A 26,802-nucleotide genomic window follows, 5' to 3' on the forward strand; every position below is an offset into this window, starting at 1 on the left:
TCAAAAGATTTTTTTAAAAAGTAAAGTGGCTCATCAAAATGTTTTGAATAATCTTGACTTTAAACTCAGATTTTATTAGGAGTAGTCGTTATACTGGGTACATAGTCACGTTGCGTAGTGCTTTTTTATAACTGGTGGGATACAGATCACGTATTATACAAACCTCATGCTTCCTGTTGTCAAAAATCTGGTATGAGTGGAGCCTTGAAGGTGGACCTCACCAGTCTCCTGGTAGTACTGCAGTTGTAATACCAAGTTCATGGCAGGTTATGAGGTCTGATCTATTTTTGTTTTGGATATTTTTTGGCAAACTTTTTTAGTAAATCTTGTGACACATTGAGCAGGGCTTCTCAGGAACCAATTTAGTGTTGGGCAACATGACAGTGCCAGTTTTGGGGGCCCTTAGACTAGTTGTGGAACAGGATGGACTGGCATTCAAAATAATGTCACTATCTATTGGCCGAGTAGTCCAGATAGGAGTGCCTCTTCAGCCACATGACCAAGCTGCTAATGGTCATTTGACATATGGTTTGGGTTACCATAGTGAGATCTGTCCCATCCTCCAAGTTGCTAAATGAAAATTGGGAAAACTTGGGATAAGATTTGGAGGGGAATGAGAGGAGGCAGCATCCCACACAAGTGTGATCTGAATAGGTTTACGTGGAGAAACAGTAATCCTCCTTGTGCTTTCATGAAATCACTTGTAAATTTTGCCACTCCTTTTCAAAAAACATTTGTCTTCTCCATGTGGTAACAGAACTGGACTTTCTCTAACACCCTTTGTGTTTTCTATAGCCCCATCAACTCCGTTACCCCCACACTCCCATCCCTGAGTATTTTTCACGTTGCCGGCCATATGGGATTAGTTTTTGCCCTCAATGGTTCCGAAATGGTAACTGGCCAATAACTAATGAGCCCTTCCATGAGGTAGCAAAGTGCAACGGTGTTCTTCCATTCAAACTACAATGCTGGGTGATCTGCCATTGATCAATTTGGAAATTAGTTGCCTCCCCATCATTATGGCTAAAAATCGACAGGTTTACAGAGATATAACTAAGTTAAAATCAAGAAGGGTGTAAAAAGGAAGACAAAGTTAAGCGATGGATGGGATAGGACGCAGAAAATGAAAAAACTGTGATGACTTGTTTTGCAACATAACATCCAATCATTGATTACACACATTGCTCTGTTAGACACTGCAATCTAACCATTTATGGACTATTTTCAGAGAATGTTTGTACTATTTCCATTGGAAGGTTTTTAAGACAATTCTGGCTGGTCCAAGTGACCAGACAGACTGAAGGTTCCTCCTCATCCCATTATAAACGACTGCCATTTTGTGATGTCTGAGTATGAATGTGTGCGGGTGATTGGCAACTTCTAAATTTAGATAAAACTGTTTAAAAAAAAACAATAAATTTTATTTTTATATTTAAGCAAAAACTTCTACGTTCCTTCAAGCTTGGTTCATTGAGACTTAATGCTACACTGGTTAAATAGTATACTTCTGGTAAACAATTGTATGTACAAATTGGTTTTTAACTATGGAATATGAAGTTGGTGTGAGTAAGTTTGAAAGAACTAATGGTGTGTGGAAAAACGGTTGGGATGCAATGATTTTTCTTTTGCTGGAAGTTACACGTAGGTTGGTATACTCGTGCCTGTATTTGGGCCAAAATAATACTGGATAAAATTTGGGTGTCGTTTAATGTTTTTTTTAAATTTCCTTTTGATTTCTCAGTGGATTAGGATTCATTCCGAGGTAGCATTAAACTGAAGAGAAAAGAAAATGCCAGGTTCAACTCCTGGGCCGTGCTGTTAGCAGAACACAGTCTGTATGGTACAGGGAATGCTGCATGTGCTTTCCACTCCCTAAATTATTAGTTATTAACCATTGTTGCTGCCTACTGGAAAACGCCTGCATGCGTGGACATCACGTAAGCACAGGGTCTGTTATGAATGCGATTCTCTCTGCAGTCAGTTCACTATGAAGCAGGCATTGCTGAGGTTCTTGTTTGAAACAGAGGGGGGGGGAGGAGAACGTTTATGTTTAAAAATTTTATTTGGTTTCTACGATGCCCATTGATTATCAAAGGTGGGGATGGAAGTGAAACTTAGCAGTGCTCTTCGTGTCAGCAGTTATTAGTTTTTATTTCAATTGGACAGGACAAAAAGGTTGTGATTGTTGGTATGCAGAGGACAGTGTTCTGCTGTCTTGGGTATTGTATAATTGAGCATCGTAATTCGATTGGAAACTGACATCCATTCCGAACAAGGTGAGATTGCTCCCCCACCAAAAAAAGACTTGTAATGGAGAATCCCCCCTCTCCAGTAAGCTCCTGGTGACAGAATACTACCCATCACACACTTATTTCTTCCCAATGCCCAACCATTATCATATCAGAGATCAATTAACTTAGTACAGGACAGGAACTGAACCTGTAATCATCCTACTGTACAGTTTGGATCACATTTAGCAGTGTTAAAGAGGCTGGGGGAAGCCCCTACTTAGAACTAGTTTGAATTGTCCCATCTGTAAATTCATAGCTAGGTAGAGTGCTGAATCATAAAAAAGCAGGGAGGTCTCAGTAATTCTGTGACTTACACAGAAAATACCAATCATAAATTGTGTTGTTCTGCAGGTACTGCAAATCATCATGCTTCAGGAGAGGGGACATAGGGGTGGGGAGTGATCCAAGTTGTACCTAATCGTTTTCCAGTATTCCTGCTAAAATGTCTGCACGCTGGGTGTCGGAAGACAACAAGGTTGGGCTCAACTGTGATCAGGTTGAACAGTTGGCTGATCCTGAAGAATACTCGGTTGCAAGACAGCGAGGTGCTGGTCCCTTTTGAGGTTGCATCCTGCCCACTGACTGCAGAGTCAGAGGAGTTGTTTCGAGGATGAAGATGGTTGGCTTGTAAATTTTCACTAAAGCAAGTGATTGGTTTTATAGCAGGCCATGCATGCTGGAGTTGTGATTCTGAATTCAAGCATCTCTTTAGTCAAATGTCCACTTTGAGTTTAACTCTACCTTTAAATGTCCTGTGAGTTTCAAGTTCATCAAAAGCAATGTTTATTGTGTTCCAATATATGGAGGTTGTAATCGCTGCCTACCCCCACTCTTCTCCCCCACTCCCTCCCCCCCCCCCCCACTCTCCCCCCCCCCCCCCCACTCTCCCCCCCCCCCCACTCTCCCCCCCCCCCCCACTCTCTCCCCCCCCCCCCCCCACTCTCTCCCCCCCCCCCCCCCACTCTCTCCCCCCCCCCCCCACTCTCTCCCCCCCCCCCCCACCTCTCCCCCCCCCCCCCACTCTTCCCCCCCGTTTAACTCTACCTTTAAATGTCCTGTGAGTTTCAAGTTCATCAAAAGCAATGTTTATTAGTGTTCCAATAGTATGGAGGTTTGGGTGAATCGCTGCCCCTCCTCCCCCCCTCTCTCCCCCCCCCCACTCTCCCACTCTCCCCCCCCCCACCACTCTCTCCCCCCCCCCACTCTCCCACCCCCCACTCTCATCCACCCACCCACTCTTTCCTCCCCCCCCCACTCTTCCTCCCCCCTCTTTCTCCCCCCCCACTCTTTCCTCCCCCCACTCTTTCCTCCCCCCCCCACTCTTTCCTCCCCCCCCCCTCTTTCTCCCCCCACTCTTTTCTCCCCCCCCCACTCTTTCTCCCCCCCCACTCTTTCTCCCAGCCCCACTCTTTCTCCCCCCCCCCCACTCTTCTCCCCCCCCCACTCTTTCTCCCCCCCCCACTCTTTCTCCCCCCCCCCACTCTGTCCTCCCCCCCCCCCACTCTTTCTCCCCCCCCCACTCTTTCTCCCCCCCCACTCTTTCCCCCCCCCCCCCACTCTTTCTCCCCCCCCCCTCTTCTCCCCCCCCCACTCTTTCTCCCCCCCCACTCTTTCTCCCCCCCCACTCTTTCTCCCCCCCACTCTTTCTCCCCCCCCCCACTCTTTCTCCCCCCCCACTCTTTCTCCCCCCCCACTCTTTCTCCCCCCCCCACTCTTTCTCTCCCCCCCCACTCTTTCTCCCCCCCCCACTCTTTCTCCCCCCCCCACTCTTTCTCTCCCCCCCCACTCTTTCTCCCCCCCCCACTCTTTCTCCCCCCCCACTCTTTCTCCCCCCCCCACTCTTTCTCCCCCCACTCTTTCTCCCCCCCACTCTTTCTCCCCCCCCCACTCTTTCTCTCCCCCCCCACTCTTTCTCTCCCCCCCCACTCTTTCTCTCCCCCCCCACTCTTTCTCTCTCCCCCCCCACTCTTTCTCTCTCCCCCCCCACTCTTTCTCTCTCCCCCCCCACTCTTTCTCTCCCCCCCCCCACTCTTTCTCTCTCCCCCCCCCCACTCTTTCTCTCTCCCCCCCCACTCTTTCTCTCCCCCCCCCACTCTTTCTCTCCCCCCCCCCACTCTTTCTCTCCCCCCCCCCACTCTTTCTCTCCCCCCCCCCACTCTTTCTCTCCCCCCCCCCACTCTTTCTCTCCCCCCCCCCACTCTTTCTCTCCCCCCCCCCCACTCTTTCTCTCCCCCCCCCCACTCTTTCTCTCCCCCCCCCCACTCTTTCTCTCCCCCCCCCCACTCTTTCTCTCCCCCCCCCCCACTCTTTCTCTCCCCCCCCCCCCACTCTTTCTCTCCCCCCCCCACTCTTTCTCTCCCCCCCCCCCCACTCTTTCTCTCCCCCCCCCCCCACTCTTTCTCTCCCCCCCCCCCACTCTTTCTCCTCCTCCTTCCCCCCCCCCCCAAACTCTTTCTCCCCCCCCATCCCCCCCTTCCAATGGCAGTTGTATAGGTGGTTTTCAAATTAGGCATCTTTGAATTTAGAAATATGTACAATGCTGAATAGATTATTAAGGGCAAGATACTTGAGCTGACAACTTTGACAGCAATAGTTGTAAACAGGTTACTTTCTAAGAATCAAACAGATTAATGGACTGTAAATGAAGAAACCTGGATACATCTCATCTTCGGATTATCATCTCAATGTAATTTGTTATTTTTCTCCCCTGTTTAACTTGCTGCAAGGTAGGATTATTCCACAGTCCATTATCTTTTTGGAAAGCAAAAGAGTCTGAGCCACTGATTTATATGTAACAATCAGTATTGCATTTTAAGCATTTCCTTGTCTGTTTGAGGGAATCACATGTCACAGCAAGGTACTGACATTTACTGCACTGGTATACGACTGTTAACGTTCGTACCCAGCAGTGCAGTGTGGGATTGTGCCACTGCCTTTTCACTGCATTATTGAAGCATCAAGTCTTAGTCCCCATTATTTTAATATCTCCAAGAATATCAGACATGTTATGTTGCAGCTGTAATGAGATGCTGCAGACATCATTTGCATGGCTTTTCAAAATTTTACATGCTAGTGTTATTTTTGTTGTTCACCTCTCCTTGTATTCTGCCCAACCTAATGTAAGCATTTAAAATGTTTTTCCCAGTTCTTATTTACATTTGACAGTGCTTGAGTGGATAAAGGCCACACTCCTTGCTTTGTATTGAAATGTGTGGTTTGCTTAATTGACAGCTCACTGCATTAATCATTCCCTTCCAGTTATCCAGATCACTAAATCAGGGCCTTACATTCTTTCGTCATCCTGGGTCACCTTGGTGGATGTACTGGGTGAGGCAGGGCAAAAACACTGTCTACATTTTACACTCCCATTGATTTGTATAAATAAGAATTGCTGACAATAGATCTTGGTGTGCTGATTTAGTAATTCCACAGCACAGGTGCTAACAGAAATGTCCAAACTTCTAAGCCCACAATTCCAACAGGATCGAACTATAAACAAAATCCCATTGCATTGCCAGGCTTCGGGAGTTGCAACAAACTCCATGATCAGCTAATTTTGTGTGCCATTTCAGTCACTGCTGAGTCATTAATATTGATCACCTCACATGCTGAGTATTTGCAGTGTCAATCAATGATAACATTTCCACACACATCATTAGAACTTGCTCCGAGAACTCTTATTTGTTTCAGGTAGCGCTTGCTTCTGTTTCTTCAGATTGTTAAATATGTCTGGTTTAAAGTGGCTTTAAGAAAATCTGATGGTTTCAGGCTATGGAAATATTAAATAGGTGATTACAATAAAATGTTCTCTTGTTAAGCAATCATGGGCCAGAATTTTCCAGCTTTGATTCCCAATCTGTACTTAGCAGATCACTACCATATGCGCCTTTTCCCAATTGAAGCATAGCATTGATAGAGAGACCTAAGTCATCTCACGGCTGAGGAGGACAAAGAAGCAGACTGAATTACAGCAGGATTGGTATCTAGTTCTCTCTCTGATTCCCTCCCTCAAGGCAGTTTGGCCTCTTTTTACATAATGTCCATTTCTTGAGAGCTCTCGTTGCTGAGTATCAGCACTGTCTGATGCATGAAATGGCAAGTGGTTAATTCTGGCTGGGGCCACTCGGCAGCATTGCATGTTCAATTAAGGAAGGAAAAATGGACTTCTACATTCTGAATTGCAAAGCCACAAAGGCCATGATTTTCATATTTATTTGGATCTTTCCCTGCTACATTTATTTTAAAAATTCTCCCTGGGATGGTTCAGGTATATAAAAAAAAAACAGCGTTGGAGTCCTATTTTGGATGATTTGGGTTGAGTAACATTGTTATGAGATAGAGCCTGGATCAAACCAGCTTTTTGAACTGTTCCACCTTTCCAAATGTGAGAGCCCAATACTTCTGCAATGTTACCAAGTCATTTTAGTGAGGAAGTTAATCACCAGTGCACACTGGCTGGCCAAAGAACGCGCAAGATCATTCAATTAAAGCATTTTGCTGTTTTATACATACCATATATGTCTACATTTACAGAACTGAATACTCCACATGAAGAATGGACATGATACCTTCCAATCGTATCTCTCAATTCCCTCCAAACTCTTAGTAACTGGGCTGATGAGCTGAGGTTTTTTTTTAGCATTTTCTAACTGTTCCAAAGGTCCATTTATGTCCCAAATTTTGACAGTATCTCATTAACTGCCTAGGTTCCATCAATTCCCTCGATCTTAGTAACTGGTGAGATTTGGTTCTAGATATAGAAAAAGTTGTGCTTAAATGTTTGATCCAGGAGAGACAGTTGCAGAGTATACACCTATGTACCTCTACTGAATAAAAAGCAAGAAATTACATTGGTCCCAATGGCATGGATGGTAACAAACATGAGTGACGAGTGCTGATGAAGTTGTAGAATGGGTGGTTGTGGAGATTTGTTAGTATGCTTTTTTTAAAAAAAAAAATTGTAGACTTCTATCAGTGCTACCTAGCTTGATAGAACTAGTGAGTGAATGTGCAGAGGTAGAGTTGGCTGCGAATGTTCAAGAGATCTGATTTTTGCTTATGTCATTAAATGGAAATGGTTTTAAATAAAAAGCTGTGATTATAACTTGTTTTGCTCAAACACTGCATTCTGAAATGATTTACACCTACCTTGGCTAAGCATCACACATTCCTATGAGGATTGTACCCAATCTCTGCTGTCTTTGTGTAAGCTTGTCATCTCTTAATTTGATCTTGAAAGTTCTAATTCCATTGTTGCCAGTAGCTATCACATACCTCACCAGAATTTCATTCTTCAAGTGCGAGCCTCAAATCTTGGCAGGATTTTGCTAATTAGAACCAAGTTTGATCTTCTCATTCTATATCCAACCTGACCTGTTTCTCTCTTGGCTATACTTTGCTGGATGTTTTATCCTCCTCTGAGTCAGTTTTTCTGTTTTCCTTGCACCTGTCTTAGCTCAATCCTCTCATTTATCTTTCCATTACTTCACTATCATTGTTATATAATTTGGTACTTGTTTCCTGCCTTTACCCTTTTTCCAGATTCTACAAAGAAGCTTGTTAAATTTAAGAATGGTACAAGCCCAAGTGTCCATTGTCTGAGCTCTCCAGCTGCTTTTATAGTACAATAATTGAAACAAAAAGGGCCACAGGATTGCCAAGAATAAGAAGGCTGGCAGTTCATGCAATATGTTAATTGTTTCTGTCTTCTCAATTCTGCTTTTTTTCCAATTGCACTTGAGGCAGTGATCAAGTCAGGAGAAAAGGAATATATCAATTTAATTAACCATATATAATAGAACAAAAATAGCAAAACTGATTCGCACTACAGACATTTCCAGCAAAGATTCAGCTGGGAAGGTCTGACTACACGTTTTCTTCCCCCGGTCATAAGGGGCACAAATTGGGGCAAATGTTACACAGTTGGTTTAGCCATAAGTCACCAGGTTTGGTGAAATAGCTTCATTGAGCCTCCTGTCAAAACCAGGACAACCAATATTGAAAGATACATATTTGCACATTGCATGTGGTAATCTGTTATAGGGTAAAGAGGGGGAATAGTTGCACTAACACACCTGAGATAAGTTAACGCCAAATCAGCAGAGGACATTCTTGGTCCAGATCGTGCAAAGGTGCTCTTGCATATTCAGAGAAAGATGGTCCACCCTGTTCTATTTATTTGGCTTCTTTGTCCTAATCGTCATCGATGGACTTGAAGAGCCCCAGCGAAGTCTTCCACCATGGATTCTTATACTTCTCATCTTCCCTACACCAGCTAGACTTTCTGCTTCTTCACCCTTTTCAGTTTCATCTTCCGAGACCGAGCAGATTCTGAGGAAGCCACAGGCTGTTTTTCTGATATGCTCACAGGATTAAGACCAGTTACCTCGTCAGCAGAGCTGAAAATAATACATCAGTTTCAATTATACTAGAGAATCATTATACCATGTTGGCTCTCCTAAAGAACAATTCACATACTCCTCTGAAAAGGATTAAGTAAAATGTAGATAAGTTCACAGCACAGAAGGAAGCCACTTTGCCCATGTCCGCATTGGCTGAACAACAAGCCCCTCAGCCTCATCCCGCTTTCCAGCACTTTGTCTTTAGGCTGGAGGCTATGGAACTTCAGAGGCATACCTACACACCTTTTCAATGAGCTGAGGGTTTCAGCCTCTCCTACCCTTTCAGGCAGAGAGTTCCAGACATCTACCACCCTCTGAAAACATTCTTCCCCATCTCCCCTCTAATCCTTTTACCAAACACGTTAAATCCATGCCCCTCGTCACTGACCTCTCTGCTAAGGGAAATAGGTCATAGAATCATAGAAACCCTACAGTGCAGGAGGCCATTCGGCCCATCGAGTCTGCACCGACCACAATCCCACACAGGCCCTACCCCCACATATTTACCCACTAATCCCTCTAACCTACGCATTTTTTAGGATTCTAAGGGGCAATTCGTATCCCATCCTCTCCAACCAGGTCATCCCTCACAACCTTGTACAACCATATGTCCCCTCGGCAGCCTTTGTTCCAAGGAGAACAATCCCAGCCTCTCCACTCCTTCCTCAGTGCTATAGTTTTCCAGTCCTGGCAACATCCTCAAATCTTTTCTGAACCCTCTGTAATGAGATGACCAGAACTGCACCCAGTACTCTAGTTGTGGCATAACTTGTGTAAGTAATGTGTAAACTATAAATCCTCTGTTTATATGTCTGAAACTGCCTTGTCGCTTCCACTCTGAAATTTTACCATTTAATATATATCACCTCATGGTGCTGACTTTAAATTTAATCCAATCTCAACCTGTTTCTATCCGAGTTTCCTGCAGTTCTCTTCACTGCTAACCATGTTCCATTATTTTTGTGTTATCTACAAAATTTGATATTGTGCCCCATATCCAAGGCCACATCATCCATATATATTGTATATAGATATAGGCCAGTGGTCACTAATGTTTAAATTTCTCATGTCAAAAAATTATCCATGACTGCTTTCTGGTCTGCAATCAATTTTTCCATAATAATTTCCACTATCAACAAGTCTCTTATAAACCACATCAAACATCTTTTCAAGATATCCTGAGTCAGATTTCTCTTTGGAAAAATGCATCTCTTTATAACTCGCACAAGACTACGGCAGCAACATACTACAAGAAGCTAGCAAACAGTAACTAAAGACAGACTTTGCAACAAACTGTGCACGCAGTGGCCACTGACACTGCTCCAAATCACAAACGATAAAGAAATAACACACAATTGTGTAGAGCCATCTCAAAATTACAACTATCACAAAACACCATATATTTACATGTGACACACACGCAGCAGCCATACATGTAGAATCTATGTACTAAATACAAGACTGGATTGGATTCAAACGATAGGTTACTGAACAACAGAGAAAATCTTCAGCTGCCATGGACCTGAATAAAGATAATCCATTCATGCTGTGCTGGAGAATTAAACACTTGCTGTCTAAGAACAATGTATAATTATTTCTCCGTAAGGAGTCTAACAACACCAGGTTAAAGTCCAACAGGTTTATTTGGTAACAAATGCCACTAGCTTTTGGACCGCTGCTCCTTCGTCAGGTGAGTGGGAGATCTGCTCATAAACAGCAAACAGGGCATATAAAGACACAAACTCAATTTACAGAATAATGAATAATGATTGGAATGCGAGTCTTTACAGCTAATCAAGTCTTAAAGGTACAGACAATGTGAGTGGAGAGAGCATTGGCACAGGCCTTTTTGGCTAAGATCAAGTGTAGTTATGCGGATGTTGCACTTGGTTGAGGTCATTGGGTTGCATTTAAGCTTCATATGTTTCATATGAAGCAATTTTTTTTTAAAAAAGCGGTATCTCGGCCTTTTGGCTAAGATGCAAATGAGATCAAGTCTTGGAGGAGGAATTGCTTTCCCTCCTCCAATCAGCTTGGCTCATGTAAATCAGGCCCAGGACAGGGTAATTTGGTCGCTTGCCCTGTCTTGCCAGCCTGGATCGGAAATGTCTCAACTTGTTGAGACTCTGAATTGGACTTGATTTGGTTGAATTGGAAAAGTATAAAAAAAAGAGATGTGTATTGTCTCCAGACAGGACAGCGAGTGAGACTCTGCAAGTCCAGGCAAGCTGTGGGGATTACAGATAGTGTGACATGAACCCAAGATCCCGGTTTAGGCCGTCCTCATGTGTGCGGAACCTGGCTATCAGTCTCTGCTCAGCGACTCTGCGCTGTCGTGTGTTGTGAAGGCTGCCTTGGAGAACGCTTACCCGAATATCAGAGGCCGAATGCCCATGACCGCTGAAGTGCTCCCCAACAGGAAGAGAACAGTCTTGCCTGGTGATTGTCGAGCGGTGTTCATTCATCCGTTGTCGTAGCGTCTGCATGGTTTCCCCAATGTACCATGCCTCGGGACATCCTTTCCTGCAGCGTATCAGGTAGACAATGTTGGCCGAGTTGCAAGAGTATGTACCGTGTACCTGGTGGTGTTCGCACGTGAGATGATGGCATCCGTGTCGATGATCTGGCACGTCTTGCCGTGGTTGCTGTGGCAGGGTTGTGTGGTGTCGTGGTCACTGTTCTCCTGAAGGCTGGGTAGTTTGCTGCGGACAATGGTCTGTTTGAGGTTGCGCGGTTGTTTGAAGGCAAGAAGTGGGGGTGTGGGGATGGCCTTGGCGAGATGTTCGTCTTCATCAATGACATGTTGAAGGCTCCGGAGATGTCGTAGCTTCTCCGCTCCGGGGAAGTACTGGACGACGAAGGGTACTCTGTCCACTGTGACCCGTGTTTGTCTTCTGAGGAGGTCGGTCCGGTTTTTCACTGTGGCGCGTCGGAACTGTTGTTCGATGAGTCGAGCGCCATATCCTGTTCTTATGAGGGCATCTTTCAGCGTCTGGAGGTGTCTGTTGCGATCCTCCTCATCCGAGCAGATCCTGTGTATACGGAGGGCTTGTCCGTAGGGGATGGCTTCTTTAACATGTTTAGGGTGGAAGCTGGAGAAGTGGAGCATCGTGAGGTTATCCATGGGCTTGCGGTACAGTGAGGTGCTGAGGTGACCGTCCTTAATGGAGATGCGTGTGTCCAAGAATGCCACCGATTCCAGAGAGTAGTCCATGGTGAGTCTGATGGTGGGATGGAACTTGTTGATGTCATCATATAGTTGTTTCAGTGATTGGTCGCCATGAGTCCAAAGGAATAAAATGTCATCGATGTATCTAGTGTACAGCATCGGTTGAAGGTCCTGTGCGGTGAAGTAGTCTTGTTCGAACCTGTGCATGAAGATGTTGGCATATTGAGGTGCGAATTTGGTCCCCATGGCTGTTCCGTGTGTCTGGATGAAGAACTGGTTGTTGAAGGTGAAGACATTGTGGTCCAGGATGAAGCGGATGAGTTGTAAAATTGCATCTGGAAACTGGCAGTTGACGGCGTTGAGTACTGAGGCCGTTGCAGCAATGCCATCATCGTGGGGGATGCTGGTGTAGAGTGCAGAGACATCCATTGTGACCAGTCTGTACCTTTAAGACTTGATTGGCTGTAAAGACTCGCATTCCAATCATTATTCAGTAAATTGAGTTTGTGTCTTTATATGCCCTGTTTGCTGTTTATGAGCAGATCTCCCACTCACCTGACGAAGGAGCAGCGCTCCGAAAGCTAGTGGCGTTTGCTACCAAATAAACCTGTTGGACTTTAACCTGGTGTTGTTAGACTCCTTACTGTGTTTACCCCAGTCCAACACCGGCATCTCCACATCATAATTATTTCTCCAACATAAAGAGGTGGTTAATCAGAATTTCAGGGATTTTTGTATTGAATTCATACCTCTCTTGGATTTGCTCCGTCTCCTCTCCACATCGCTTTTCAAACATGGCAACAAAAAACCCATTTGTCAAAGTATCTTTGGGCGCAGCCCGGATACACCAGGGGCCTTCCAGGAAAGTGGCTAGACCACGATATGGCCATGAGGGCATCAGATTGACTAGTCTACATGGAAGAAACAGGAATGCATCAAACAGAGACAACCCCGAAACGCTGTACACTTTCCCACTAGCTGGTCCTCACAGAAGATTTTTAGTCTCCGGTTCTCCCTCCTAGAGGCACCAACTCGTTAATATCTGACTTAACTGGCAGCCTTCAAGCATCTCGAGTGGTTATTATGGGTAATCTTGGTGCAGTTGGCAGGTGATTCAAGAGTGGAAGTGATCACAGCTCAGTCTGATACTGTCTTGCCCCCAATACCTGTACAATATCATAAAGAACAATCAAGAATGGGAACATTGGCTGATTTTCTCCTCTAGGAGAGCGAGATCAATTGGAAAACCGATGGAGATCAGCTGCCTCAGCACAGAGCAGCAATTGTGATATAGTGCCACCTGAACTGGAGGTTCAGTGCAACCCAAAAATGTTATCAGAGTGGCATCAAAAGATCAAAACCAAAAGGTAGGAGGTTTGCTGATAGGTTGCTGCATTTAACAGCAACCTATCTTCCTGGAATCATAAACTATACCTAGCTGCTACTCAAACAAGTCAGCAGTCACATATGAACATCAGAGATAAGAGTAGAGAATCTGGCCCTTTGAGTCTGCTCCACGATTCAACAACAAAAGCCAAATGCCACGGATACTGGAAATGCTGCAAAACCTCAGCAGATTTGGCAGCATTTGTGAAGAGCAGAAGGATCAATGGACTCAAAACGTTAACTCTATTTCTCTCTCCACAGCTGCTGCCAAACCTGCTGAGTTTTTCCAGTATTTTCTGTTTCTTTTCCACCATTCAGCAAGATCATGACAAATTTTCTAACTAAACTCCAACTTCCTGCACGACCCCAGATTCTTTCATTTACTTCTGCCCAAACATCTATTAAACCTCTACCTGGAGTATACTCAATGAATGAGCATCTCCAGCTCTCTGGGTGGAGAATTAGAAAGGTTCACAATCCTTTGAGGGAAGAATTTTTTTTCCACCTTAAATACCTGCCCCCCTTATGCTGAGACTGTGGCCATGTTTTCGATCCCCAGCCAGAGGCAATATTGCCTCAGCATCTAGTTTGTCAAACCACTTAAGAATTGTATACGTTTCATAGAGTATTAGAGACTTACAGCATGGAAACAGGCCCTTCGGCCCAACTTGTTCATGCCGCCTTTTTTTAAAACCACTAAGCTAGTCCCAATTGCCCATGTTTGGCCCATATCCCTCTATACCCATCTTATCCATGTAACTGTCTAAATGCTTTTTAAAAGACAAAATTGTACCCGCCTCTACTACTGCCTCTGGCAGCTCGTTCCAGACACTCACCACCCTCTGCAGAAATTGCTCCCTCTGGACCCTTTTGTATCTCTCCCCTCTCAAACCTATGCCCTCTAGTTTTAGACTCCCCTACTGTTGGGAAAAGATGTTGACTATTTAGTTGATTTATGCCCCTCATTAGTTTATAGACCTCTATAAGATCACGTCAAGCCTCCTACGCTCCAGAGAAAAAAGTCCCAGTCTATCCAGCCTCTCCTTACAACACAAACCATCAAGTTCCAGTTGCATCCTAGTAAATCTTTTCTGCACTCTTTCTAGTTTAATAATATCCTTTCAATTTGATCATAGAATATAGAAAAGCGACAGCACAAACAGGCCCTTCGGCCCACAAGTTGTGCCGAATAATTTCCTTACCTTCTAGGCTCATCTATAACCCTCTATCTTACTAACCTCCAGGAACCATAGAAACCCTACAGTGCAGAAGGAGGCCATTCGGCCCATCGAGTCTGCACCGACCACAATCCCACCCAGGCCCTACCCCCACATATTTACCCGCTAATCCCTCTAACCTACGCATCCCAGGACTCTAAGGGGCAATTTTTAACCTGGCCAATCAACCTAACCCGCACATCTTTGGACTGTGGGAGGAAACCGGAGCACCCGGAGTAAACCCACGCAGACACGAGGAGAATGTGCAAACTCCACACAGACAGTGACCCGAGCCGGGAATCGAACCTGGGACCCTGGAGCTGTGAAGCAGCAATGCTAACCACTGTGCTACCGTGCCGAACCTATCCAAAAGTCTCTTAAAAGACTCAATCGAATCCGCTTCCACTACCGGCAGCCGATTCCACGCACCCACCACCCTCTGAGTGAAAAACCTACCCCTGACATCTCCTCTATACCTACTCCCCAGCACCCTAAACCTGTGGCCTCTCGTGACAACCATTTCAGCCCTGGGTAAGAGCCTCTGAGAATCGACTCTATCAATACCTCTCAACATCTTATACACCTCTATCAGGTCACCTCTCATCCTTCGCCTCTCCAAGGAGAATAGACCTAGCTCTCTCAGCCTATCCTCATAAGGCATACCACTTAATCCTGGCAACATCCTCGTAAATCTCCTCTGCACCAATTCTATGGCTTCCACATCCTTTCTGTAATGAGGCGACCAGAACTGGGCACAGTACTCCAGGTGGGGTCTGACCAGGGTCCTATACAGCTGCAGCATTATCTCCCGATTTCTAAACTCAATTCCTCTATTGATGAAGGCCAGTATTCCATACACCTTCTTAACCACAGCCTCTACCTGCGACGCCGCTTTGAGCGTCCTTTGAACCCGGACCCCAAGATCCCTCTGTTCTTCCACACTGCCAAGCGTCTTACCCTTAATATTATATCCTTCCATCCTATTCGACCTGCCAAAATGAACCACCACACACTTATCTGGGTTGAAGTCCATCTGCCACTTCTCCGCCCAGTCTTCTCTCGTTCTATTGAGTTGCAGAGAATATAGGCATGGTCTCCTCAATCTCTCCTCATGGGCCAATCCGCTCATTCCAGGAACCAGTCTTGTGAACCTTTGCTGCACTTCCTCTAGGGCAAGGAAGCCTAAACTGCACCCAGTATTCCAGATGTGGCCTTATCAATGCCCTGTCTAATTACAGTGAGATTTCTTTACTCTTAAAGTCTGAACTCTTTGTGACAAAAGGTCTTTGTAATAAAAGCCAACATAGCATTTTACTTTCTAAATTATTTGGGTCTTAACGTGAAATTTCCCATTGGATCTTTGCAAAAGATTTGAATTTACACCCTGATGTGAACAGACCAAGGGAATTGGTGAGACTAAAATTGAAACTGGATTTACTCCAGAGCAAGGTCGCTGTTCATGGAAATAGAAACAGAAAATGCTGGAAACACTCAGCAGGTCTGGCAGCAGTTGCAGAGAGAAAACCAGAGTTAGCATTACAGGTCCATCTGACTACTCTGCCGAACTGTTATTTAATGTTCTGAAGAAGGAACAAAACGTTAACTTTGTTTCTCTCTTCACAGACGCTGCTGAGTTTCCAGAATTTCCTGCTTTCATTTCAGATTTCCAGCATCCGCGGTATTTTACTTTTATATCCGTGTGACAGAACCCTGGATTCACCATCTTGGGGCTAAATTATGAATGATTTACTCAAAGACTTTCCTCATCCCATAGTGATACTCTGTTTATATATTATTACACTTTGGCCGATGGGACCCTGGGCCTGATTTCCAAATGGCTGTAGGTCAGGACCTTACAGGAGGCTATTCTTAATTCATTTTAAGGATGTGGGTATCACTGGCTAGGCCCAGCATTTATTGCCCACTCCTAATTGCCCTTGAGAAGGTGGTGGTGACCTGCCTTCTTGAACCGCTGCTGCCCGACTCATCTAGGGATCCCAATATCTTGAGCACAGGTTAAAGTTTTCAAAGGGCTGTAAAGAATTTCAAAGGGAACAGGGAACTCACTCATTATTAGTTGACTCACTATTAACAGCCCATTAACCTATAGGAGATTATTAAGAAGCCAGCGCAGTTGGGGTTGCAATTTTTTTCTGGTTTTCTTGCAAAATCTGAACAATCTGTTTCATGTTACTGCCCAGCTGTTGGGTTCATTCTGCAGAGCAGAATGCTTCTTTATTTGTGGAGAACTGAAACTTTAAGGGTCAACAATGTACATTTACATTGTGTTCATGGCCACTTTCCTCAAGTCATGCTGACCCTCTGAGGAGGTGCCTGCTCAAATCATCATGAAGGCAGCAGCAGCCTCCAACATGGCTGCTGTCCACCTTTGCTGCTGGCACTGAGCAGGCAGCTCCCACTTCCAGGAGCTTCTGGGCACACCAATTGCGCAGTAAGCTCACCCCATCTAACTAGGGCAGCTTGGAAAAAAGACTGTTGGAGTGCAAGGTCAGGACCCAGAATTCATGCAAGCATCGCGTTCCTGACCCTGCACTGAAAATCTGGCCTCAAATATCTCTCGTAAATTTATTTAACTTTTGGCTCCACAAAACTATCAAATCAACTGAATTAACATCAATTTCATGTGCTTATCTCAAAATACTAAATAAAATCTGATGAATGTCACCGGTAAGTTGTAGTCGAGAGCATTTCAATTATCAGGAGAAACACAATTTCATCAGTTTGGGATTAGGCACCAACGGTTTATGTGGTTAAAGGTTGAGAGTAACTAAATAAAGCAAGATGATCCCGGATTAGCCAACAGAAAGCCACTGCAGTTGGATAAGTGGCCCTCTACTCCCCACAAACCCGGCTAAGGAAGAAGCTCAGTCTGGGTTCCCGGGCCAGACTACCAGCCACTGCTCCCTGCTGGCAGATGTATCTGTTAATGTAAGCAAGGACAAAATCAGACTTGGTCAGACTCAATCTGCCTTTCTCATATGAAGAACATTCAGTAGCCAGTTAATGATCTATTTAAGTGAAGGATGAGTTTTTCTACATTGGGAGAGAAATGAGTGTGCAAGATTGGCAAAATAAAACCCACAAGTTGCCAATTCTAATCTTTGAGTAGGGCAGGATGAAATAATCTAGAGGAAAGGTTAAAAGTCACTGTCCTGAACTCCTGATGTAAAACAACGGACCCCTACCTGACCCGGTTTCCGTGTTGCTGCAGTATCTCCTCAACAACGTCTTCGTTCTCCTCCCGATGGATCGAACACGTCGAGTAAATGACCCGTTCCACACTCGGAAAGCTCAGTGCGTGGTTGAGGGCCTTGCACTGGAAGTTTGCCAATGCCTGGAGCCGTTCTGTGGACGATGATGCCTCGTCATCTGTGAGCTGGTTCAAGCGGTTTACAATTCCTAGTTTGAAAAGGTAAATTAATTAAAAGCCTCTCCGTACCTACGGACAAAATTAATTCCTGACAACCGAGCTGGAGTCTGAAGGTAGTCCAGGGGAACTCAGGCAGTGCAGCATTCTAGCACCTAACATTATTTTTGCCTGTTTTCTCCTGTACTCTCCTTACAGCATTAACTCAGTTCTACCAGCCATCCTTCCCAGTAAAGGGATGGGGTTCTCAAAGGACAAAGGTAGTTTGGGCGTTAATTCTCATTCTCAAGCATCTCATAAAAACCCATGGATTCAACCATTTCTTTGGTCTCTCCTTTCCCCATCCATGCTCTATGTCTAACTCCCCCTTTGTAAATCACAACTTACTTAAAGAATAAGGAAAGCAAGCTGCCCCAGGCACAGAGGAAACCTTCAATTTGATGAAGGTACAAGTTTATCCCTCTTCTTCAGCCTCTGAAACTACACAGCTGTGTATGAGAGGAATGTGAAATACCCTGGGATTTAAAACACCAAACGATTATTAGAACCCTGGGATTTAAAACACTAACAAAAGACTATTGAAACAGAGTGAATTAACTTAGGATAAGAATCACAGATCGCCTTATATATATTGCAGAGGTACTGTCTGCATAGAAATACGTATAACCACAGTTAGAGGATTTAAACATGTATTTTTGAAAGTGTATTATTGAACAGGCACATATTCATAGATTCCCTACAGTGCAGAAGGAGGCCATTCGGCCCATCGAGTCTGCACTGACCACAATCCCACCCAGGGCCTATTCCTGTAACCCCACATATTTACCCTGCTAATCCCCCCTAACACTAGCGTCAATTTAGCATAGCCTATCAACCTAACCCGCACATCTTTGGACTGTGGGAGGAACCCGGAGGAAACCCACACAGACACAGGGAGAACATACAAATTCCGCACAGTGACCCGAGGCCGGAATTGAACCCGGGTCCCTGATGCTGTGAGGCAGCAGTGCTAACCACTGTGTCACCATGCCGCCCTGGCTAATGGCACAGGGTTCTAAGGCATCATGGGAAGTAGGCCAATAAAGTGAACCACATTCCTTATAACAATACACCCAAAAAATATAGCTCCTATCGGCATGGATACCAGACAGCTCAGTGAAAGGGACGTTCATTGAGTAAGGACAAGCTAGTGGTTCCAGACAGTTCAATGAATAGGCAGAGTCTTCAACCAGATAAGAGTGTCTGGAACAGGAAACAGGTGGCCATGAGAAAGTCAGGCAGAAACCACCTAGAACCTATTGTTCCCATGCTGTCAGAGAATATCTGTAATTGGCCAAGGAATATGACATTTACTAATGATGATTGACCTGTACTAATGATGATTGGTTCATGATGAGCCAGAGGGCAGGTAAAATGTCTTTTGGAAAATGTAGAATTGCAATGCCACTGTGATGTAACTTCAGAGAAGTGCTGAACTGCCCAGCCCTCCTCTCCCAGCGTGCATTGGTCAATAAAGAACATCTTTCACCAGCATACTGTGGTTGCGAGTCTTTGTATTAAAGTTGAGCTCAATACTTAGCCTTTGGAATAAACCCTATACTGTGATACAAGGTGTACAGGTGACCTACTCCAAGTTCCCCAACACTGGGACAACCTAGGCTCCATGTTGAACCACACAGTCCAGAGTAATTGTGAGGAATAATTTCTGGATAGGGAAAGTGTTTCCCAAAACTGTAACAGTACACAGTCCTTTTGGATTATGTCCCATTCAGTTTTAGACAGAGTTATCTCTAATCTGACTGAGAGTTAAGGAAGGAGGGATCATTCAAATCCTCCCAACCACAGGGTCCCCCAACCTCCTCCAAATCTAAGCCAGAATCCAGAAATTCAATAGCACCACCCACCACCTTAATAAAGTACAAAATCACTCTGCACCAGCTGGTGGCAATTCTCCTCACCAGAACCACTGCATGATGGGTCCAGTAGAATATACTTGACATCCTGGTACTTGGGGTTGGTGGGATCCACAAGCAAGAAGTCCTGATTGGCCAGTTCGTGGCAGGTAACTCCAGCCCTCAACAGCAGAGTGCCCATTGTAGACAAACGTTTTGTGTCAAGGTCAAAGGCAAAGAGTTTCCTTAAAAGATGAAGGCAGTAAGAGGGTTCCATTGGTATTTCACAACAGATGGACATAATAAAGACATGTGACTGTAAACCAGAGTAGCATGAGTGTACATGTCTGAACTGTTCAGACAAGTTTTTGTGGTTACACAGTCTGCTTCCTGAATAGAAACAGCCTGTTCCTATCTGCAGCTTCCCATGTTGCAGGAAGTGAATGGTTAGCGGATGCTGGATCAATTCAGTGATGGGTTGGTTGGGGGGGGGGGGGGGGGGGTGGGGGGGGGGGGGGGGGGGGGGAGGTAATTCTCCTACCACAAGGATTTTGATTCATTCAGGAGATATTGACCACAATGAGGTGCAAGAGAATGAACTGAGAGGGAATGGACCACTGGAAAGTTACAACACTGAACAAATCAGATTGATCTCAGGGTGAGCAGACACACAACCTGGAAGAGACATACCACAGCCAGGAAGAACGTGGAGGAACCCTGCGCAATTAAAATATCCCTGGAATAATTAGTGCAAGTGTGAACATGTACAACAAAAACCTGCAACATTCATACTCTGGCTTTGGTAAATATTCATTTCTTAATGGTATTTTGGGTAGTTAGGACACAGAGTACAAGACTAAAACAGTAATGATCAATTTGTAGCAGACTGTGCTTAGGCCACAGGTAGAGTGCAGTTCCAAATGTCCAATTATAAACCACAGCACATGTAGTCTCGATTCAACAGGATCCTGCCCAGAAAGGGAAACTAGAGCCTGCAGGAGAGACACAAGACATTGTGTCTATTTTCACCTGGGCAGAGAAGGATGACAAGGAAAAGGAACATGTCCACTGGATGGGGGAAGTGGGTGAGGGGTTAGCAATTTAACATTGCAATGACAGAGGGAAGAAGTCAGGAGAAATGTCTTTACACGGATTGCTGGAAAGCAGCATGTGTTAAAAGCAATATTCTTCGAAGCAAATAAATATCTTAAGCCAAGGATAATGTTGGTTTCTCGGGAGAAATGTTTGAACTGCTCAAGCAAAGAGTCAGCAACACAATGAACCAACTAACCTCCTCCAGTGCTGCAATAACCACAGTTCTTCATATTTCATGCATATTTTCTGTTTGCTATTTTCACGCTAAATTGCACTGGGACGGTATTAAAAATTATACTAAATCTTGTGGTTCTGATGCTCGACTGTCTCAACTGAATTTCCACCAGAGTTCTGTCCTCCTGCTCCCCTCTCACAGCCTGGATCTGAACCGCCCCTCATCCCAGTGATAATCCCACAGATTTGCCCACGATACAGAAAGGAAGAGATTCAGTTCTCGTCCCGATTGCTGCTGCTCTTATTCCCAGAGAGTTATCCACGATCGCTCGCAGGATCAATATCAGCTATCAGTGATCCTCCACTAATATTCCCAGAGCTTTGTCAATTCTTGCTCAGTTATCCTCTCACACAGTCACTTAAATTTCACCTAACTACAAGCTCAATCAGTCAGTGGATCAAGGGAAAGAACGATTTGAGTGTCACTGTCAGCAAGAGCGCTTCAGTTGATAATCAAAAAGTTTTGAACAGTAATTGTGTACAGCTGAGAATGTTTCTATGGGAGAGCCACGTGTTAAAAGGTAGCGGGGTTGGGGGGGGGGGTGTTGTATGTACAATATTAATTCCTTTCCCGAAGTTTTACAGGGTCTGTCAATCTTGTTCGTTGATGTACTGCAGCGATGCCAATGCATACCCTTTATTACAGAGAATCGCAGCAAGGTGGCTGCTCTTGTTTCCGGGGGCTGCACATGCGTCAATCACGTGAGAACCTGCCGGAGGGTTTAAGAGATACGCTGGGAGACAACTGGCCTGCAAATAGAAGAAGGGGGAAATTAAGCATTCGTTGGATTCGTGTCAGTTCCGCCCAGGAAACCTGGCTACAGTGAATGATTCAGTCAGAAGGTATGTCCCTTCAGCAATTGCAGAGACTGGAGCTAGTCCACGATACACATCAGTGAATCTGTCAGCCGTTTACAAGTCGTAACATCAGCAACACAAGAGCGGCTGCTGATTAAACCTGCTGCAGGCACATCTCTGTATTCTGCCCCAATTCATAAAACCGCTGCAGAATAAATAGCAACAGCAAAGCTGCACACACTGTTCCTCCTGCCAGGGCAGCTCACTTGCAGATGGTTATGTTCTTATGTTAACCAGTCAGTCAATGAACCAGGATTTCTGCATCAACAAAATCTGTACCCACTGACGTGCCAGCACCACCTGAAACTCACCACCGAATTTAGGAGAGCCAATCATGGCCTATCATTTAAGCTCAAGGAAACATTTAGATATATTCCTTGGATAAAGGGGAAACTGGTGAATGTACGGATTTCTGGAAGGCATTTGATAAGGTGCCACATCAAAGATTACTGAAGAAAATAGAGGTTCCATGTTATGGGCATAGCATATTGGCTGGCTAGCAAGAAATGGAGTAGGCATAAATGGGTCTTTTTCAGGTTAGCAAGATTTAATGAGTGGTGTGCTACAGGGATCAGTGCTGGGATCTCAACTACTTACAATCTATATCAATGACTTAAATGAAGGGATGGATGGGACAGTGGCCAAATTTACTGATGACACAAAGATAGGTCAGAATGTAAAGAGGACATAAGGCAGCTACAAAAGGATATTGATAGGTTAAGTGAATGAGCATAGATCTGGCAAATGGAGGATAATGTGGGAAAATGTGAAATTATCCATTTTGGTAGGAGGTATAAAAATAAACATTATCTCAATTGTGAGATTGAAGAACTGAGGTGCAGAGGGATCTGAATGTCTTAGTGCATGATTTACAAAAGGCTAATATGCAGGTACAGCAAGTAATTAGGAAAGCTAATAGAATATTTTCATTTATTGTGGGGGAATTGAATTCAAAAGTAGGGGGGGTTTATGCTTCAATTGTACAGGACACTAGTGAGATCACATTTGCAGTATTGTGTATAGTATCAATCATCTTATTTAAGGAAAGATGTCAATGTGTTGGAAGCAGATCAGAGAAGGTTTCCCAGAGTAATACCAGGAATGGGTGATTGTCTTATGAGGAAAGGTTGGACAGGTTAAGGCTTGTATCCACTGGAATTTAGAAGAGTAAGAGGTAGAAGAGTAAGAGGAAACTTGATTGAAACATACAAGATCCTGGCAGGTCTTGACAGGATGGATGTGGGGAGGATGTTTCCTCTTGTGGGAGAATCTAGAGCGAGGGGTCACTGATTAAAAATAAGGGATCGTTCATTTAAAATGGAGATGAGGCAAAATCTCTTCTCTCAAAAGGGTCATGAATCTTTGGAACTCATTCTGAGAAGGCAGTGGAAGCAGAGTCTTTAAATAATTTTAAGGCAGAGGCGGATAGATTCTTGGCGAGATAGGGCGTGATAGCTTGTCAGGGGTAGTAGGCACGATGTAGATTTGAGGTTACGGTGAGATCATCCGTGATTTTATTAAATGGTGGAGCAGGCTTGATGGGCTGAATGGCCTACACCTGCTCTTTGTTTGTATATTCAATCAGCAAAGCTGACGAATACTCACATTCTCTCTCCTCAATAAGTGTATTTGATCTCCTCACTATTTGGAAGGTGAAAGCTCTCCATTATGTACATCATAGAATCCCTACAGTGCAGAAGGAGACCATTCAGTCCATCAAGCCTGCACTGACAACATTCCCATCCAGGCCCTATCCCCATAACCCTGCTAATCCCCCTGACACTAAGGGCCAATTTAGCATGGCCAATCCACCTAACCCACACATATCTGGAGTGTGGGAGGAAACCGGAACACCCGGAGGAAACCTACGCAGACACGGGGAGAATGTGCAAACTCCACACAGACAGTGACCCAAGGCCAGAATTGAACCTGGGTCCCTGGCGCTGTGAGGCAGCAGTGCTAACCACTGTGCCGCCCAATAACATCAGCTCCTATAAAACTCTTGCAACCACCAGTTGTCCAGAATTCACTGTGTGAAGCACTGGTCAAGTGTGACCATGCTTACCTTATCCTGCAGAATGATATGCCCGGCTGTGTATAAGAAATGTTCATGAAGATCGGTCTTCGGATGAAAAACCAGCAATTCTGGGAGGTGTAGGTCACCAGTGAACTGCTTCCGACCAAGACGCCTCAGCTCAGCGACACTGTGTGAAAGAGAGTTTAGGTGGGGAACACTAGTACGCTGGACATAAATCTGAATAAATACCTGTTAGTTTTATAAATCATTGCCAACATAATCAAACTGATGATTTGGAACAAACATATGAAATGAGTCTAGTTAATGGATACACAAGGGAACTATCCTGCATGATTAATCTCAGACCCTTGAGCAATTGATATCTCAAGTAGACAATGGAAAGTCCCATTATGTAGTGTACCCACACTTCCAGAAAGTCTTTGATAAAATTCCACATGAAAGGCTGTAAAACACAGTTAAGCGGTGAATGAAAGCCTAGGTAAAAATTGGGAAGTGAATAAAAAAAAACTAGCTACAAGAAAGTAGTGGGTACAAGGTGAAGGGAGTCTGTATCGGGTAAAATGGCCCAGGATTGGTGTCAAGATTCGGAACCAATAGAGTAGTTGGTCATCTACTTATTATGCTAAACTGGTGGGTAGTCATGTCTGAAGGAGCAGGCAAAATACAAGAAAGACCTTAACAAAATTAACAGGAATAGCTAAAAGAAACGTAATTCCATGTAGATAGGTACGCAGTAGTAGTCACTGGAGGAAACCAGAGATGCACTTACTGAATGAGGGGTGCCACTCCAGCAAAGGAAGGATGAGAGAGATTGGAGTGATAGCAAATTTGGTGCCGATAAGCTAGTGCAGTAAATCAGCAGACAGACAGAATACTGATCTATATTGTCAGACTGGTAATGTGTGAAACTCTAAAGCTGTTGCTGTGGCCTGGCCATTCTAGCCCCTCTGAATAACAGTCCAGGGGGGCCCTGGTAACTTGCCCCATTCTCCACAACACTTTAAACTTATTTCATGCTTGGCACTAGAGTAATGGATCTAACATACCCGGTGGCCTGTCCCAGGTAAGTGTAACCCTCGCGTTTGAAGTAGTCAATCACATCCCCCACGTTGTTTTTCAGCAGATTCACTCGGACATAGCGGGGCAGCTGGAAACCTGGGACAAACAAAGCAATTTGGGGAGATTACAGAAATGCAGCAGCCAACACAACACGAGACAGTCAGAGTGTAGGAGGGAGGGGAAGGGGTGCAAGAGGCTTCTGATTTGCTGCAGGTAAAGGCCTTAATGTGAAATGTGATTAACCGAGCCGTTGCAAATGAGCTCGGGGGAATCCATACCTAACTACAACAGAAAACTATTTCTGCCGGGAGTTTGCAGTGAGCAGCAAGTGTGATCGCAGTGAACCTCCAAGTTCACTGGGAGATCGAGAGATCTCTGTGGCAAGACTTCCACCTCTAACAACGATGACAGCATTCCTTAACTGGGGAACTCCATGCACGGAACTGGAGTTGGGTCATCAAACAGTCCAAGCAGCCAATCACATTACAGGATTTTCACAGACCCCACCCAGAGAAGCACTAAAATAAAATCACTTAAAACTTTCTACATTGAGCAGATCAAAGATTAGGACATTTTCATCAGCTGGAGGAGAAATGAGAGAAAATTTACTAATTAATCATTCATCAGCACTCCACGAGAATAAACTTTCTTGTTTCAGGGTCAATCCTGTTGCTTAGCAAATTTTCTCAATGATATTGCCATTAGAAACCCAGTTACAGCCCAGTGAACAAGCTGCAACTGTTTATGGGTTTTCTAACACTGGTGTGGGAGTGGCAAAGTTGAAATCTCTGATTTGAATGACTGTGGCTCAGGCAAGAACTCACTGCGCAGCATGTGTTGGAGCCCTGAGTGACAGACTGCAACACCAGGATTTCCATGGTAATCCACATGTCTGGCATCCTGAAGTTGTGGTCAGTTTCAGCAGGGTAATTACCACAAACACTGTTCACCACGGTGATCAACCTTCCCGTATTTTCGGAGGCTGTCTCTTATTTTGACTCTTCGCCCCACGTCCCTCAAGGGAAACTCTTTGGCCCTTATTTCAAGGAGCCTTCGCTCGTCTTTGCCTCTCTGTTTATTCTTGTGAGCATGCACACTCTGGCCATTACAGTCACCAGTAGCTCCCCATGGAACCAGCCCCCCCACCCAACCCCCCACAGCACCCCCACCCCCAGCCCCCCCCACCCTCCCCACCCACCCCAGCCCCCCCGACCACCCCCCAGTCCCCCCAACTGCCCCCCCCACACCCCCAGCCCCCCAACCGCCCCCCCACACCCCCAGCCCCCCCCCACCCCCAGCCGCCCCCCCCACACCCCCCAGCCCCCCCAACCGCCCCCCACCCCCAGCCCCCCCCACACCCCCAGTCCCCCCAACCGCCCCCTACCCCCAGCCCCCCCAACCGCCCCCCTACCCCCAGCCCCCCCGACCGCCCCCCACTCCCAGCCCCCCCCAACCGCCCCAGCCCCCCCCACCCCCAGTCCCCCCCACCTCCTCCTAATTCCAATGTCCTTTATCTTATTTCGTCATCTTGCCATCACCACCTGTCCAAGATCAGGCCCAATCTTTGAATTCACTCTCTACAAATGTTCAATGACCCAGCTTCCACTAGTCTCTGAGGAAGAGGGTTCCAAAAATTCACGACCCTCAACAAAAAATTTTTTCTCATCTCTGTTTGATGGGAGACCCCTTAAATTGTCTCCCTTCGTTTTAGTTTCTCCCATGAGGGGGACATCCTTTCAGCATCCGCCCTGTCAAGTCCCTTCAGCATCTTACA

At 45.2% G+C, this 26,802-nt stretch overlaps 1 protein-coding gene across 1 annotated transcript in view; it reads right to left on the reverse strand.

The window, feature by feature from the left end:
• Positions 1–8,051: 8,051 nt before the first annotated feature.
• Positions 8,052–26,802, reverse strand: part of nsun5 (NOP2/Sun RNA methyltransferase 5) — a 21,651-nt gene continuing 2,900 nt past the window's right edge. Inside the window, exons 2-8 of the mRNA XM_078226017.1 lie at positions 25,016–25,124; positions 23,997–24,135; positions 21,708–21,823; positions 19,811–19,989; positions 17,671–17,884; positions 12,611–12,772; positions 8,052–8,689 (exon numbers count right to left, since the gene is read on the reverse strand). Of these exons, the coding sequence (XP_078082143.1) occupies positions 8,566–8,689; positions 12,611–12,772; positions 17,671–17,884; positions 19,811–19,989; positions 21,708–21,823; positions 23,997–24,135; positions 25,016–25,124 (1,043 nt within the window). The 3' untranslated portion in view covers positions 8,052–8,565. The remainder of the gene's footprint in view (positions 8,690–12,610; positions 12,773–17,670; positions 17,885–19,810; positions 19,990–21,707; positions 21,824–23,996; positions 24,136–25,015; positions 25,125–26,802) is intronic.

The sequence above is a fragment of the Mustelus asterias genome, chromosome 12 (assembly GCF_964213995.1).
Source record: "Mustelus asterias chromosome 12, sMusAst1.hap1.1, whole genome shotgun sequence".
Classification (NCBI taxonomy): domain Eukaryota; kingdom Metazoa; phylum Chordata; class Chondrichthyes; order Carcharhiniformes; family Triakidae; genus Mustelus; species Mustelus asterias.